Consider the following 15,487-nt stretch of genomic DNA (forward strand, 5'->3'; position numbering starts at 1 on the left):
GATTCCTCTGGAATTCAAATTCCGGAAGTGACAATTCCCTAAGCAGATCGAGCATTGCCTTGTCCAACCTGTTGCATAGCTCTGTCACCGAGTGTGCCGCCAAGGTCAGGAAAATACATCCAATTTCCGGCTGCACATGCCCTGCGCGAATATAAGGAGCATTTCCTCGAATCTTTCCCTGATTGGAAAAGGTCACATTAATCCGATTTCGGATTGCCTCAATATCGACACCCTCTGGCAGGGCAACCTTCTTTCGAGTGGCGAAGCGCATGGTGATGTGCCTCCCTCTAGCATTCGGGGTTGGCGATGAGCGCGGCGGCAGTGGTACCGAGTTTAGTGGGTTTGGAGGTCCCATTGGTACCCGTCTGTATTCATGCCGTGTCTGAGTCGCGCCTACCTTGACGCTGGCCAGGGCAGCTGGTCCGGATTGAGCTGCCGTAGTAGCAGGTACCACAACCTTCGTAGCCGATTCCTGTTTATCAGCCTTCCCCTGAGTCTTGGCCAGGGTCGCCGCCTCTTTTTCTTCACCAGCCTCTCTGGCAGCCTTTCTTCTCCTCCTGGCACCACCACTCAGGCGTTTGCCACGCTTCCTCTGTTTTGTCTTTTCATCTTCCTCTACCCCTTCCTCCTCTTCCCATTGAACCGACTTGCCTTCACCTCCTCGGTCTACCCGCAAGACTACCCCCCCTTCACTAGAGGAGCTGCCACTGCTGCTGGACTGGTATGATGAGGCTGCTGATACAGGTCTGGCAGGACGTACCCGTTCCTGCGGGCCAGCGGGGGGCTTGGGCACGTATGCCATTCGTTTTACTACCTCTGTAAAAGAGGCCTTAGCAGTAGGAGCCTCATTAGAGGCCTCCTTTCTCTCAGGGGTAGCGGATGGTAGAGTAAGCTCCGACGAAACATCGGAGGTACTATGAGGTACAGCTGGTGAGGAGCGGCGGCGCGGGGATAACCTCATTTGAAGAGCTTCAATTTCCTCCCCTTGCCTACCAACAATGTCGGTCAGTGCTTTTACTGCCCGTTCCAAGACATGAACTCGGCTCCAGTAGTTTATCCCGTTCCTTGGACCTTCATTGTCAAAGGTGGGGCCACTGTTCATCCAAGTTCGTACGTCCTGTACTGTGTCATCTTCAATCGACCCAGACTCCGAGGAAAGGAGAGGCTGAGTATTACCAGACCGGATGTCCTCCAGACCTTCCAACATGGATCCGATTATACTACCTGAGCGGGGTCCAGAAGAGGGGGTCCTTCCAGCGTCTAGCATCTCACAGACACCTGCCATAATTGAGTCCGCCTGGACTACCACAGCGTCGGCGTCCTCTGGTTGGGTTTCTGGGAGCAGAACTTCCAGTGGTGTTGAACCTCCACTAGGGGCTTCTGAGGAACCCTCTAGTTGGCCTCCAGGAGGTGACACCCATCGTCCAGTAATAGGCGGAGGTGATGAACCCATGGCTGGTAAATGGACGTGTAAGCTGTCGCCCAAACCAGTCGCTTCCAAGTTGCGCCCGTCATCCAGCTCCATAGGGGTATCCCTAGCCAGCACCTCAGAAGTGGGTAGGACATCCTCAGTCATCAGCGGCGACGGAGAGAGGAGTGTAGCCTTGATTGTTGATGGGAGCACCACAGGCAGAGGGATGGCCAGGCATCCATGGTGAATCCCTAGGGGTAGGCCGGGAAGAGCGGGGACAATCTGTTTTTTCCGTCCCTCATCAACGTTGATAGCCCTCAAAAATTGGGAACCAAGGAGAGGAGCAGCAGATCGCTTAATGGGAGATGCCGACTGTGTCCGGCAGCGTGTTCCAGAGGCAGGAGGGTTGTAATCCTCATCATCAGGGTCGTCTAGCTTGAACTTCGGGGTTTCGTAAAGAGCCCTTTCGCCTGAAGACATTCCTGCCAGAAAGGAGGGAGTCGAGGAGCCGGTCCCGGTATTGTGGGCCTGGCGGAAGAAGCTGGGCATCTTGCTTTGGACAGCCCTAGCGAGGGGAGGAGTAGCGGACCAAGAGCTGGCCTCAACCGTGGTGGCAGTCGAGTTGTCCTTGGCGGGGGGAACGGAGGATTCAGGGACTACAGCCTGAGAATCTTTAGGAGGGGAAGGTGCGGGGGCCGGAGAGTATTCTGAGCCACGGTCCGAGTTGAACCGAACGAAGAGCCCTGTGGTAGTGTCTTTGCTCAAGCCACATGTGGCTCAACAGCCTCTCCCGATCAGGAAACCTCTCACCAAAACCTCCACTTCTTTCATCGTGGCAACGGTCGCGTCAGCGACCGTTTGCCGGACCAAATCATCAAACTGCGGGTTCACCGCGTTCTGACACCCGTGGCAGTGTTGGAACTGTAAAAACTTAAAGTTTCCTTTGGGTGCAATATAAGACCGTGTGGTTGTAGGGATGAGGCTACGGTCGGCCTCAGTAGCAGGCGTAAGAGACAGGGCTGCACGGGCCTTCTCAAACGAGGAGGAGGAGTTGGAGTCGAACCGAACGGGGGACGACATCCTCGAAGGGGGGGGAGAATCCGTAGAGGAGGAGGCTGTCGAAGACGCCATCCTCGCCCAAACTGTACTCAGTGATTACCGGGACCAGGCCACGGATATCTCACATTGAAGTATCTTCTAAGCGAGAACAACAACTTCTAACCGACTGCCCGAAACGCAAAACACAAACAAGTAACAGTAGATGAAGTATTTATCGCGAGCGTAATAAGGTAAAGTATTGGTTATGCTCACTTCCAACACGGAGTGCAAGAAGTAGGAAAAGTACTTAGAACAAAGCGTGAAGAACCTATCTTCCTCAGCCACATCGGCCTCCTTATATAGTATTCTTCCCACCCGTAGTCATGTGACCTAAAGTGGTCACATGTGCAAAACCAATCTCATAACAAACTAGTCATGTGACCAAAGTGATCACATGCTCAAAACCCATGACCTCATAGTGAGGTCATGTACAAAAACTCATAAACCAATCATAACACAATAAACAAGTCATATGACTCAACTGAGTCATATGCGGGAAACCCATGACCTCATAATGAGGTCATGTGCGAAACATAAATCATATGCGCAAGGCTTACCCGCAAGGCACACTCGCAAGGCATACTCGTCAGGCGCATGTCCCATGACTCATACTTGAGCCATGTGCGAAAGCATCACAAATCCCACACATAACAAATCATATAACCCAAATGAGTCATATGCACAAAACAATAACATACCTGTGACTCATAACCATGTATCACGTGAAAACCTTTTTCATGCTAAGCCACGTTCGTGACACTGTGACAAAAAGGAGTAAATGTTTGTCCAATAATTACTGCATTAGCTTTGTTGGCATGTCAAAAATGTATTTCCATGGTAGTATACCATACTTCCATTAAAAGATTAATGATGGAAAGCTTCCATGCATTTCTCTATACCTGGTTCATAACCTCGACTGCATTTGATGTTTTTTGCCCATATCGCCAAGAAGGTCCCCCAGGAATAAAGGCTGAGATCCACATCCGAGAGTCTATTCCTTCCAAATAGACTGCTGCTGAGAACTTTTCTAATCGTAGTAGTGTAATGGCTGTCTGGTATTCATCTATCGTTGTTGAATTGGCAATACACCAGAATAAACCTTCATATTCCCTTGAATATGATTTGATGAAATTTCAACACAAATACTCTAAACAAAAAAGTCTAACAACATTATTGCCAAGTATATCTTTAGCAGCTAGAAGACCTTTATCCCTATTACTAATAATACTAGCATCCAAGATCTGTGGAATAGCATCCTTAAGGTAATCAAGAAACCATCTCCAGGACTCTGTATTCTCACTTTCTACAACTGCCCAAGCAAGAAGTAAATAGTGGTTATTGGCATCAATACATGCTGCAAGGAGGAGGATTTGTTGGAAGTGTGCCTTTAAAAATATACTGTCCAGAGCAATAAATTTCCATGCTTGCATAAAAGAAAGTTGAGACTCAGCAGGACAAATAAAAACACATCAAAAAAAGGCTGTATTTTCCTCCAACCGATATCCCGTTACAAGAAGGGCAGTTGTAACATAAGGGCTTTGCTCTCGAAGTGTTTGCAAGTATGCTGGTAGGAGCTCAAACTGTCGTGCTTGCTCATCAGCCTGAGCATTGACTAATTTCATCTTAACCTCATGTGCTGCCTGATATCTGATTTGCTCTCCATGATGAAGCCGAACCGCGTTGACAATATCGATTGGTTTAGTGGTACGAGAAACGATTATCAGGTTGGGAACCTCGCGTAACAACCATGACTGACGATTTGCTGTTTAATGCGATTGTATCCCCGCACCTAAACGTGCATGCTCAACATGAAAAATCCGTACCCTCACACTTCCATCCTTCTCAGTTGCATAGAGTCTCCACGGACATCCATCGCGCTTTGCTGCACACCAGTAATCAACGCGTTGTTTATCACTTAGTTGTGTTCGAAGGGCAAACTTTTGCTGAATGGACAAGTCCTGTACCGCACTCCGAAGGTCTTAAAACGAGGTAAATTGCTGGCCGACTTCGATCATTTTTGCTTCAATTATCGTATCGTGTTTGTTTGTGGTGTTTGGTTTTTCTTTCTCCTATTTACTTTGAATCTACCCCTTATTTTTTTATTTACTACTCCACTGACTCTCCCAATTGTCTCTCTACGTAAAAGACTAACCAAAGTACTCTTAGGATCTCTCTTGCGCTGACCTCTGAGACCATAGGTCCAAGTTTACCTCCCAGTCATGGTATGTCATGGTATTTTAAACTTAGACCCCTGTTTTTCATGGTATTTTAAACGATCGCTCGGTTTCTATACATCTTGTTCATCAGATTATTAAAATCCATCTTGTGGTACACTTGTTAGCTTAAGTGGCTTAAGGTTGTCGTGGAATTGTGCCCCCCCCCTCTTCCCGCAAACGTGAATTACAGCTCCGGATTCTACATATATTACTACCAAAGAAACATGCATGAGACTCCCGGGAATAATCTCTAAAAAAAAACATTTGCACGCCTGCGTACTGGTACAGCAACCCTTGAGACATCCATTACTTTTTTCATCATTGCCCTACATAAACAAATCGATTTCTACCCCATAGCTTCAACCCCCCTTTTTTTTGTCACCCTATTACGCACCAAGACCTCTCCGCTTCTTCCCCTTCACCTTGAGGCCAGCATCGTACTGCCTCTCAAGGTCTTTCTCTCTGGTCTTGGCGGACGACGACGACAACGAAGCCGAACCATTGGCAGTTGGCACTGTTGCTGCCAAAGCACCAGCGCCAGCACCTAGCAATCGCAAGAACTTTGACTTTCGCTGATCGTCGCCGGGAAGGTCTGCTGCTACCGCGGTCCACTTGTACTCGGCTTCTCCTGCTAAGATTTCCTGGGTACCGTCAGCGTTGAGGGTTAAAATGTAGGATTGGAAAAGGCTGACCGTTTTGGATTTCTTGGATCTTTTTGCGGGTGTGGGGTCCGTGGACGAAGAGGAGGGCTCTTTAGATTTGCCCTTTTTTGGCTTTTTGTCCTTTTTTGTTTTTGTCTGTTTGGGTGGTCGGTTGGTTAGTTTGTTTTGTGGTCTGCAAGGGGAGGGCTTTGTGCAATACCTTAGATCCGGAAGTATGTTCACTGGGCCCCACATCGCCATTGACAGGTTCTTCTATTATTGCGGCTCTCCTCTTTTCCCTTTTTTCCTTCCTCTCCTTTTTGGCGGCTTTTTTGGCTTCTTTGGACAGGTCTGGGTCGTCGTTTAGTTGCTTAGATGAGCGGGCTCCGCTGGGGGAAGGGACTACTACTTCCCCTACCTCTATTGCATGCCTTTTTGCCCTTTTCGCTCTGTCGTCCCTCTTTTCTTTCTTCTTCTTGTGCTTCCGCTTCTCATCCAGGGTTGGAGCGCCATTGGTAGCGGCAGTGACGCCATTGGTCTTGCTGTCCTTGTGCCTTTTGGAGGTTTTTGGTGGTGAAGATTCGGCCGCGACAGCACCCTATGCATAATTAGCAGATGACCCCTCCCTACTTCCTAAAGGAAGGAATTCGAACCTCATCATCCCGTTTCCTCTTCCTTTCCTCCTCTTTCACACTATTCGCACAATTCTCGACTACAGCGCCACTCTTCCTCTCCTGGTTCCTCTTAAATGCTAATCTCATCTCCGCCCCCGAAAGTTGTTCCTCGGCAGGTGTAGACTCTTTAGTCCCACCATTCGCCACAGCAGGAGAACCAGCACCTTCATTAAAAACGAATCTTCGCCCAGTCGCTCGATAACCTCCCCTACCACCTCCCCTTCCACTGCCGCTACCAGCGCCCCTTCCGCCCTGACCCCAGCCTCGATCTCGGCCTCTGCCGGAGAAATCCCTCGGCGCGGGGTTCTCCCTTGCCTGGAGCATTTTGAGGCGCTCGGGGTTTATGCCGGCGAAGTTTCCCTCCGGTGACATTTTCCTTTGTTTTCCTTTTCTCCTCTAGTCGCTTCCGATAAGAGAATTGGCGGTTTTGAAAAAAAGGCTGTTGCTTGAATTAGGCTGTCTGGTGGGGGAAAAAAATGTTGCAGAATATTTTTCCTTCTGTTTTTCTGTTGGACAAGGATATGTGGCCAGGGTTCTCAGTATGGTTTGTGGTGTGCGCTAGGTGTGGGGAGAATTGAGACTGGTTATTGCGAATCAGGGACCGAAATAAGGTTATCTTATCAGATGGATCAATAGCAGAGGTCTTGGTGGTGGGTGGGATGCCAAGGGTGATCTCGCACCATGCGTCTCGGTGTCGGGGTTTACTGTGGAGGAGGGAGAAGAGGGTTTCCATCAATATCCACACCGATAGGTATCATAGATATTTGGAATAAACCCAAATTTCCCTAATAATATTATTACCCCTTCGTTCGTATGCCGAGTTTCACCGAATTTCAGCTCGAAAGATAGAGGAATACTATACTTGGCTTGAGGGGTCCCCTGATGGTGGCCCGGCCACTATACTAGTACTTGCCCGACAAACGCTAGGCCCGGCTGGTCATCCAACGGAAAGCTTTCTGGAAGAGAGGAAGGGAGAGAAGAGGCAACATGGCAGGCGGGTGCAGAGGACGAGATTTTGGATCCGTATAGTGTCATTACAATCGGGCAAACGTGAGTTGAGGGAACGTCCGGGACATGTAAATTGTTAATTTCCTAGCCAAACACCAGTAATAAACGTTTACCCAAGTATGATATCAACCTGTAAAGATCCCACTCTCGGCAAATTAACATACTATCATTATTAAGCTAGAAATAATGTCCGCCCGTTCTTAGCATCATAAATTTATCCTAGCTAAAGTACTATGTACGATAGGACAAAAAGATCCGCCAGATGCCCTTTTTACACCAAAAGTGCCCATCTTCACCACCCTCTCTCATCGCACAATGTCTATGAGAATCTGCACAAACCTGCCCATGCATGAGCAAACCTGTAGATAACATGGAGAATATTACAGAATTCCTAAATATTACAAAGTGATGGAGAAAAGGTTGTGTAAGTGTCTGATAGTTGCCATGTACGAGCTTGGCGACAAAATTCGCTGACCCTCCCCCCATTTTACACCAAAAATGGGGATTTCCGCTTTGCAAAATCACAGCTTTGTCGCTCTACAAAAAATAGGAAAATTTGCTAGCATCTTTAGAGACATCTAGACATTACTGCCCATAAGTATCAAGCTATATTAATAAGTGTCCATGGCACAATTTCATAAAGTATGAGAGTGGTCAGAAGGTACTTCTAATTTTGTATGAGTTTTCCATATAAAAAGTACATGGCAACCATGTTCAATCTGGACCTTAAGCTCCCAGCCATTATTTCACAGTGGGAAAATTCTGATAACTTTTGCCCACAAAGTCTAGGTAATTTCCTACATTATGGCATTAATTTCATCAGTGATTTATTGCTTTTGGATGAGCAGTGACTGCGTCAAATCAGCCACTTTTGGTGTAAAATGGCGTGGAGGTCAGCGAATTTTGTCGCCAAGATCGTACTTACTCTTTTGTATGGGGGCCTCATAGAAAAATTTAGGTCCATTCACACTGGTTGATGCAATCATGAACAGTGAAGACAGCTTTGATTCCTTACACTTCTGCTTTCAGAAGTTGGAATAGATAGTTACTCCCTAGCTGAGGAAACTATTTAAAGTGTTGAGAACCGTCCATTTGAAAATGTCCATTTTCGGTGTAAGAAGGGCATTGGACGAATCCTTTTTGTCCCCGTCCAGTGTCCGCTACCGGTAGAGTTCCCCGTCATAAAGCCGCATCGCGGTACGTCGCTACAGGGGTGCACGTCGGGAACAACCGATAGTCTACGCATAAGAGTTCTCAACATTTTTTATCCGCTGACAGTAACACGCGATAGACCCTCCGCCGCGTTTCGCGGCCCGAGCTGCGCACGGAGCTCCGACATTCCGATCGTGCCGAAAAAAACATGCCTCCTGACGCAACTCCAGTGGACGGGAGATTAGGTTTAGAAAGGCAACGTGATTTCCTATGCTTTCACGCATCAGTCGCGAGGCCTATCTGGGATGGTCTACTTGACTCAAGCTCCACTCCGAACACGGGACCCGTAGTCTCCCCCGACTGAATTCTCGGCATTACTTGAGGCTTTTTTCGAACCACTACCGTATCAGAATAGGGCGATGGTATCGCCGCTTTGAGGAAAAGATCAATCGACTCCTCGGGACGGTAAATTCCATTGGCCGGGTCGCCGTTGAGTGGTTGAAGCCATACTTTTTATTAGCCTAGTTTTTTGAAGATTGGAGGACTAGATACACGCTAAAAGGGTGTTTTTTTTTTGTCACCGGACAAACTAAATAAGCCTTCATCGCGTGGCATGATCATTGACTGCGAGTCGAGTACTTTTTGGCCCCAGATTTCTGATATCCTTGTGGACCTCCTTGAGTGCCCCCCCCCTTCGATACGGCCCATGCTGGTATCGGTTCTCCGGTCGAGGTAGCCTAGTATTTCCCTGTCGGGGTGGTGGAATTTTGTCTTCAAAGTTTCTTGTTATGATACTTCAAATCAGATTCTTAAATTCCGCAGCAACTATGATGACTAACTTAAACGATTACCCGGCCACGTCCCGCGCGGCTGTCGCCAACGAGGCAAAGTGCTCCTGCCATCGTGAAGGTTCCAGCAATCAACTGCGCCGTAAAATTACGGACTAGGTATCATACGCTATCAAATTGGCAGCGATTACATAGCGGATGTGACGAAGACGCTTGAATTCATGGCAGATCTAGACTAAGGGCTGCCATATGTTGGTTGAAGCCGGATCGGCAAAAAACAAGGATAATATAGAGTGAAGTCAGCAAGTAAACTCCCCCCAATACTCTCATGGGCAACAAAATCGGTGAGAGCTCTCCAGCTGTGAGACCAGCCCGACTTTCGCCCCCTCCCCGCTATCATACCAGCCAATTCGCAGAGTAACATCGTCCCCATTTTAAGAAACTTAAGGCCTGTTTGGCTAGCTGTGATTTGAGATGGCAGCGCGGTTAGTGACCATGATTTGGGATCGCGATTTGGAAATATTGCCAAGCCAACCACCCTGCTATGCCATCTCAAATCATGATTCCAAATAATGAACGTCTCAAATCACAGCCAGCCGAACACGCCCTTAATTGGCGACCTTTTACCCAGTCCAGCATGATACACAATCCTTTTTCGTCCACAGCTATCGTATGATACGGCTCTCGGATTGATGGAATAGCAACCTCATGGGAAGAAGACACCCATGTTGTGATTCCGATCTTTGAAGTGCTCGCTCGCCCCCTCCTTTTGAGTCCGTGTGGGTCTCAATGATATAAAAGCCTGTCTCTTCGTGTTGTTCTACGCCAAAGCGTTGGTTATGATTATCAACACTGCCTGGCTCGTCAGCCTCATTCGGTTTCATTTGAGGCTCGCAGAAGTACCGTTCCGTGCAAGTACGGTATCTGCGGAGATTTTACTTGAATAGGTGGCGTTGTCATCCTTTTGGGTAGGAGTGGGACACTTTGTTTGGGAATTGCCACACCAGGTGTCCCTCCTCAATTCGGCGGTGCAGGTATGATAGTCCAGAGACATGCCAAATGTTGATGCCGGGTCGGCGATACAAGGATAAATAAATTATATTGAAATGCCAAAGCAACCGACCGAGCCGACCAGAGGGCGCTCGCTACAGCTTAGATAAACATCAAGAAGCGGTATGATAGGCGAGGTCAGCGAGAAGGCGCTCCAGCCCCGATTCGGGACTTTTTTCTGGCTCTGTGTGACTCTCACACCCTCTGCGCACTCTGTATCACATTCCGTTGAGCCTTCTGCTATCATACCATCAGTGCTCGAATAGGGTTTATGTCATGAGCTATCCGCTCATAACATTTGCCGCGGGGGATGATTCATACAAGTCCCTGGGGCGAACAGGGAGGATAGATATGATATGATAACATGATAAGGGGCCAATCTCACTCATCCATCACCCACCAGCGCTGTATTAGTACGATCCCCCCAGAATCGCACTGCCGATCAACACAAGACATGCACAAAAACGCCCCCCCACCACCCAAAGCACTGAGCTATATAGCCCACCATCCTCATTGGTCGCCATGCCTACACCCACACCTAAACCCACACCTAATGCGCAAACCCCGAGACGCCGCCGCCCCGGAAGAACTCACCGACATACAGAAATTCACCATAGCCAAGACACTCTCATCACCTCTCATCACTCGCCCCAATTCCCAGCCCCCCTTTTTTGAATCGCCTGCACCCTTTTTTTTCTCGATAGAATTTAATTAAATTTTTAGGCTTATTGGGGGGTCCTTTGCTGATTGTCGGGAGTGGGCGTCGTACAGTAGATTGCCCTCCCCCCAAACCAGCTTCATACCTCATCGGCGTGTACCTTGGTACTGCACGATGGGTTGAGGAGACACGGGAGGGAGATCCGGGGCGATATTGTGGGATCGGTGTGTCTGTGAACTAATAATCTGGTATCCATAGAGAAGAGGTAAAAAGAAGAAGAAGGTATGATAGGTAACTTATTGGGTTCAATGTACCTGGCTTGTCTCAGATTTCGGAAGGAGGATTTCTACCTGGATACCGTACTTGTGTATGAACTCGAATAATTGGATGGGGGGCGAAAACACCGCAAAAAAAAAAAAAAAAAACCGACCCCCCTCAGCCTCAGCTTTGGACGAGAAGTGAAGAAATGGGGGGGGTGCCGGACCTTACTGGCAAGGGCAACTCCAACGTCCCATGATACTGTACCAGGCACGAGGCTCAATTATTCGAGCTCTAGTGGTAGGGCACTGTATCGAGTATGATATGTTTGATATAGTTATCTCAATGGGATAAATTAGAGTTTGGGGGAAGTGGATCCGGTCGGGGGTTATGGGGGAAGTGGAGGAATGGAAGGAGGATGGTCTAGCTATCCTATGCAACCACCGCTCCGATGGATACGGTAATAACTTAGTGGTAATAGCGCAGTAAGAGTATTTCGAAATCTGAACGAATAAAAAAAAAGTAAGGATGAAAAGAGAGGTCATTCCTTTCCCCTACTCGTACTATAATATTATGATATTGTAATATTCAGTTGACTTAGAACAAGCTGAGTATGATCGTCTGATAGGATTACGCGCTTCTTTTGCACTTTGGATGAGTGCGTACTGTACAAGACTTTCTCTCTCTCTCTCTATCTCACTCTACCGGTATCTCACTCTATCCCTCACTCTCTTCCCCACCCCGCACGAACGAATGGGGGGAAACGGAGGGGCTGGGAGAGCGACGATTATCGACGATTGGGGATCCGGGTTCTGCGGGGGTGATCTCACGCATGTCGCACGAACAGTACTTAACCGTATGATAGGCGAGTGGGTTTTTCTCTTGTGATATCTTGATCGGGTCTCTGGCTATCGGATGCGAGCCCTTGGGTGGACACTGCGCTCCGGGGTCGAATGATACGGTGCTCGGTCTTGGGGAATGGATGATTTGGTAGACAGGAGATACCGGCGAGGGAAGATGTCATTGTTGATACAGTACTGGCATTGTGCCAGGAGTGGAGGGTAGAGGGATAATACTGTACGAGTAGTCGCTTCTTAGAGTGACTAGGGGACAAACACATTCCTCAAGTGCCAGCGCTAGCGGAGATGACTACGATGAACAGGTAAGCACTTGTACGAGTACAAGTACGATACAGTGCCGGCACCGGCACTGCACTATGCTCTTATAAGTACTCCTTACCCACAGGCTATGTAGTGCCACTTGGCTTAGAATGATGTCCTTCAGCTCATTCGGTCCAAGCTACAGAAAACAGAAGCTCAGGCAAAGGTAAACAAGGCAGCCTCGCTTTATCCATCTCCACTCCACGGCAAAAAAGGTCACTTGTGGGGGGGAAGAAGGATAAGTTGAGGGGGTCTCTTGTGTGTATAGGAATGAGTGGATGCACGAACCGCCCGTCGGTTAAGCAGTCCCATACGCCACTTGAAACGGCCAATCCCTGTTCAAACCTCTCCTATCCAGCTTGCTACGGGCGTGACATCTTCTACGCAGACAACCGCTTCTGTCATGCAATTCTAAGAAGTTCAATCTTCACCCAACCTCTTGCATTACGAGTTTCCTGTTAACCTGCTGGTGACACCGCCACTCCTCCATCTTGCATCTTTCATCCCCCCCCCAGAAAGAGATCCCACACAGCTCTGTAAAATTGTGCACTTTTAGCACCTTACCGGTACCGGTACCCCATACCATGCTAGGCCATCCCCGGGCCAGACTCCACGGCCCATCCCCCCCTCTCATCTCGTCTTCCTGCCCGTCCCTGTTTTTCCCCATCTATCATCACCATAACCTCCCTGTCCTGTTTACCGTATCTTCGTGTCTGCGTCTGTGGGTGATTGTATGTGTGTGTTGTGCGTGTGCGCGCATACGTGTTGTGGCCTCTTCCATCTCTCTCTCCCTCTTCCTCTCTTCCCTCCCCTTTCCTCTCGTCCGTACCCAACCCGTTCTCCTACCGCATTCCCTTCCCCTACGTTGCCAGCCGTCATTGCTTCCTTGCTTTCTCCTAATAAACAAGCCTTTTACCTGTTACTCCTAATTGACACATTGTCCTGTAAATCCCTTTCTCCTCACATTGTGATTTGCTTCATCTGTGCGGACGGAAAACTCCTTGCTGACGTCCTGCTGACGTCTTGGTCTCATGCCTCATTAATCCGACCTTCCCCCTCTTCCTGAGCGCACCCCTTCTAAGTCGGGTCTGGTCCGGGCTCTTGGTTTTAACGAATCTCTTTTCCATCGAAAGAATATTCCCCTACAGAATATCCTCCGCGAGATCTGTGTGTCTGAGAGATGGGCGCTGCACAGTCTCTCCCGTCAGAGCATCGACCTGGAAATCACACCGGCACTCTTCCTCCCCGAACTAAGCTCACCAAACCTCGTACAAATTCCATCACGGTTTGTTCTCTCTCTTGCTTTGTTTGCGGGAGGTCTTAGAAAACTTCTCCTAACAGCGGGGGCAGATCACGGGGAGGAGGAGGAAAGAAACACATTGCTAAGGCCCCGTTTAGGCTCGAGACCATCCATACAGGAACAGGTTCTCTGTTTCTCAGCCGAGGGCTGCCTTGCCAGATGTCGCCCATCACTTGGGACCGGAACCTGAAGCGTTGGGGACTAAATGTACTGGGGGTGGGGGGAATCATTTAGTTGGGTCGGTTACACTCCCTGTATATGCCAATTTAGGAATAAATGCAGGACTTCAAGATCTGGAGGTGACGTGGGTTGGTGGAGGCGAACGTTCTACTGGGATTTGCGCAGTCAGGCACTCTAGGGCCAATAGTAGCGCAGGGTCCTTCACGGCGCGCAACGAACGCGATAGGACGACTGCTGCTGTTGGAACAGTTAGACGTAGATCGCAACTTCTGGCCGCACCGCCTGCAACCGCTACTAGAAGAACCAAATGTCAGAGCCTGACAATGGATTATGGGGACTACGTGGACTGTTTCTCCCAACAACCGTATGCCGCGCCTGCTGAGCTAGATGCCGGGCGTTGTACAACACCCTCGGGATATAGTGTCATTGGTGCATTTAAGCGAGGGTCTTTGAGAATCGTTAATGGTGCTGCGTCTCCGGCTCCGTCTTCTGCGCCGGCATCCCCTAGAATTTCGGCTGAAAAAGAGCCGTCTCATCAAGGCCCTGCTATATCTTGCCAGGGCTCGAATCTCGGGCTGGCGCGAGGAGTGCATCGAGCTAGGAGCCTGGAGTCGATCGCCCCTTTTCGCGGGGTTCGCTTGGTGCCTTCATCGCCAAGGGTTACGGGGCAGGATTTGGAGGATGGGGTTCCGGAAAGTCCTTTCAGTTTTGCCCAGAGTCCGACATTCGAACCAGGCACAGATACAATGCCGGATCTAGATTTGGGTCCCAATGTGGAATACCCGGATTCTGTTTTTCAAGAGGAAGTCAATTTCTATGATGCGTTTGAGAGCCTACCCATATACGATGACGATAACGACGACGAACCTGTTCCTCTGTCAGAACGAGAACAGGCTAGCGGAGGTGTCCCTTTGGGGTCACGACTCGATTCTCGACTTGCCCTGGAACGACCAAACCTCCAAGACTGCGATGGGTGTAGTGGGGCTGATTCAGGATACAGTTCTACAGGCTCGGTAAATAGCCGTACCACGCGCAGTAGAATGCAACACGATGCGAGCCCGGTGGTAATGGGCGAGGGCGCCCCTTTCCGGAAAGCGAATAAGGGGTCTGAAAAGGTGGAGGGAGCTGAACCAGGTGTAAGGAGGAACAGGTCAATGGCAAGGAGCATGATAGCGGCTATCAAGAAGAGATGCTCATACGGGGACTTCAAAGTGGTACCTAAGGCGGAACCCGCTCCGGAATTGCCTACCAACAAACCTGCAGTCAAGGTCAAGAGATCACTATCTTTACTGAGGCGCCGAAGGAGCACATCAACAGTTGCCCAGGACCAGGATTCAACATTGGTCGTTCCGAGTCCTTTACCGGCAATCGAACCAGTTCCACCGCTACCAGCGAGGTTCGTTAATGCAGAACCTTTCGATCATCTCGTTGTGACCAATGGTCAAGACGTTCACGGTTTGCCAGGTAGACCCGGAACGGGTCACGGGGGGAAGGCAATAACCGACGGGAAAGAAAGGCAAAATGATTGTTCGACAGGCGTTGGGACACATAAGATCCCAAGGAGGGGAAGTAAGATCACAGGACAGGACTACTACCAAAGATTTTCTATTGTAGAAACTATTTCGTGAGGATGTTTATCAGATATCAACTGAAGAGGTGACTGCCATCGCCACTACACCGGGCTACAACTGCCCCCCACCCCTTTTCTTTTTTATAGTGATTTGCAGGGAAAAAATGGTTCTGCTCCTGGCGTACGGCGAAAGGATCTTTTAGTTTTCTTCTTTTCTCTTCTATTTCTCACCTCTCATCTTCTCCCTCCCACCAAGGTGTATATAATATACGGAGTTGTCCTTTAAATATTAAGTCCCTGTTTGGCACACCATAAACGATGAC

The 15,487-nt window shown here is 49.0% G+C and overlaps 2 protein-coding genes; one reads left to right on the forward strand and one right to left on the reverse strand.

Moving 5' to 3' along the window:
* Positions 1-5,013: 5,013 nt before the first annotated feature.
* Positions 5,014-6,533, reverse strand: GSTUM_00011969001 (uncharacterized protein). XM_002842256.2 has 4 exons: positions 6,020-6,533; positions 5,587-5,964; positions 5,418-5,522; positions 5,014-5,366 (listed from the first exon to the last, which is right to left on the reverse strand). The coding sequence occupies exons 1-4, from the start codon at positions 6,410-6,412 to the stop codon at positions 5,112-5,114; spliced, it is 1,131 nt and encodes a 376-aa protein (XP_002842302.1). The 5' UTR covers positions 6,413-6,533; the 3' UTR covers positions 5,014-5,111.
* A 6,275-nt stretch (positions 6,534-12,808) lies between these two features.
* GSTUM_00011970001 (uncharacterized protein) lies at positions 12,809-15,222 on the forward strand (the record flags this gene model as incomplete). XM_002842257.2 has 2 exons in its annotated part: positions 12,809-13,399; positions 13,513-15,222. The coding sequence occupies exons 1-2, from the start codon at positions 13,295-13,297 to the stop codon at positions 15,220-15,222; spliced, it is 1,815 nt and encodes a 604-aa protein (XP_002842303.1). The 5' UTR covers positions 12,809-13,294.
* Positions 15,223-15,487: the final 265 nt, after the last annotated feature.

This window comes from Tuber melanosporum, assembly GCF_000151645.1.
Source record: "Tuber melanosporum whole genome shotgun sequence assembly, scaffold_93, strain Mel28".
Classification (NCBI taxonomy): Eukaryota; Fungi; Ascomycota; class Pezizomycetes; order Pezizales; family Tuberaceae; genus Tuber; species Tuber melanosporum.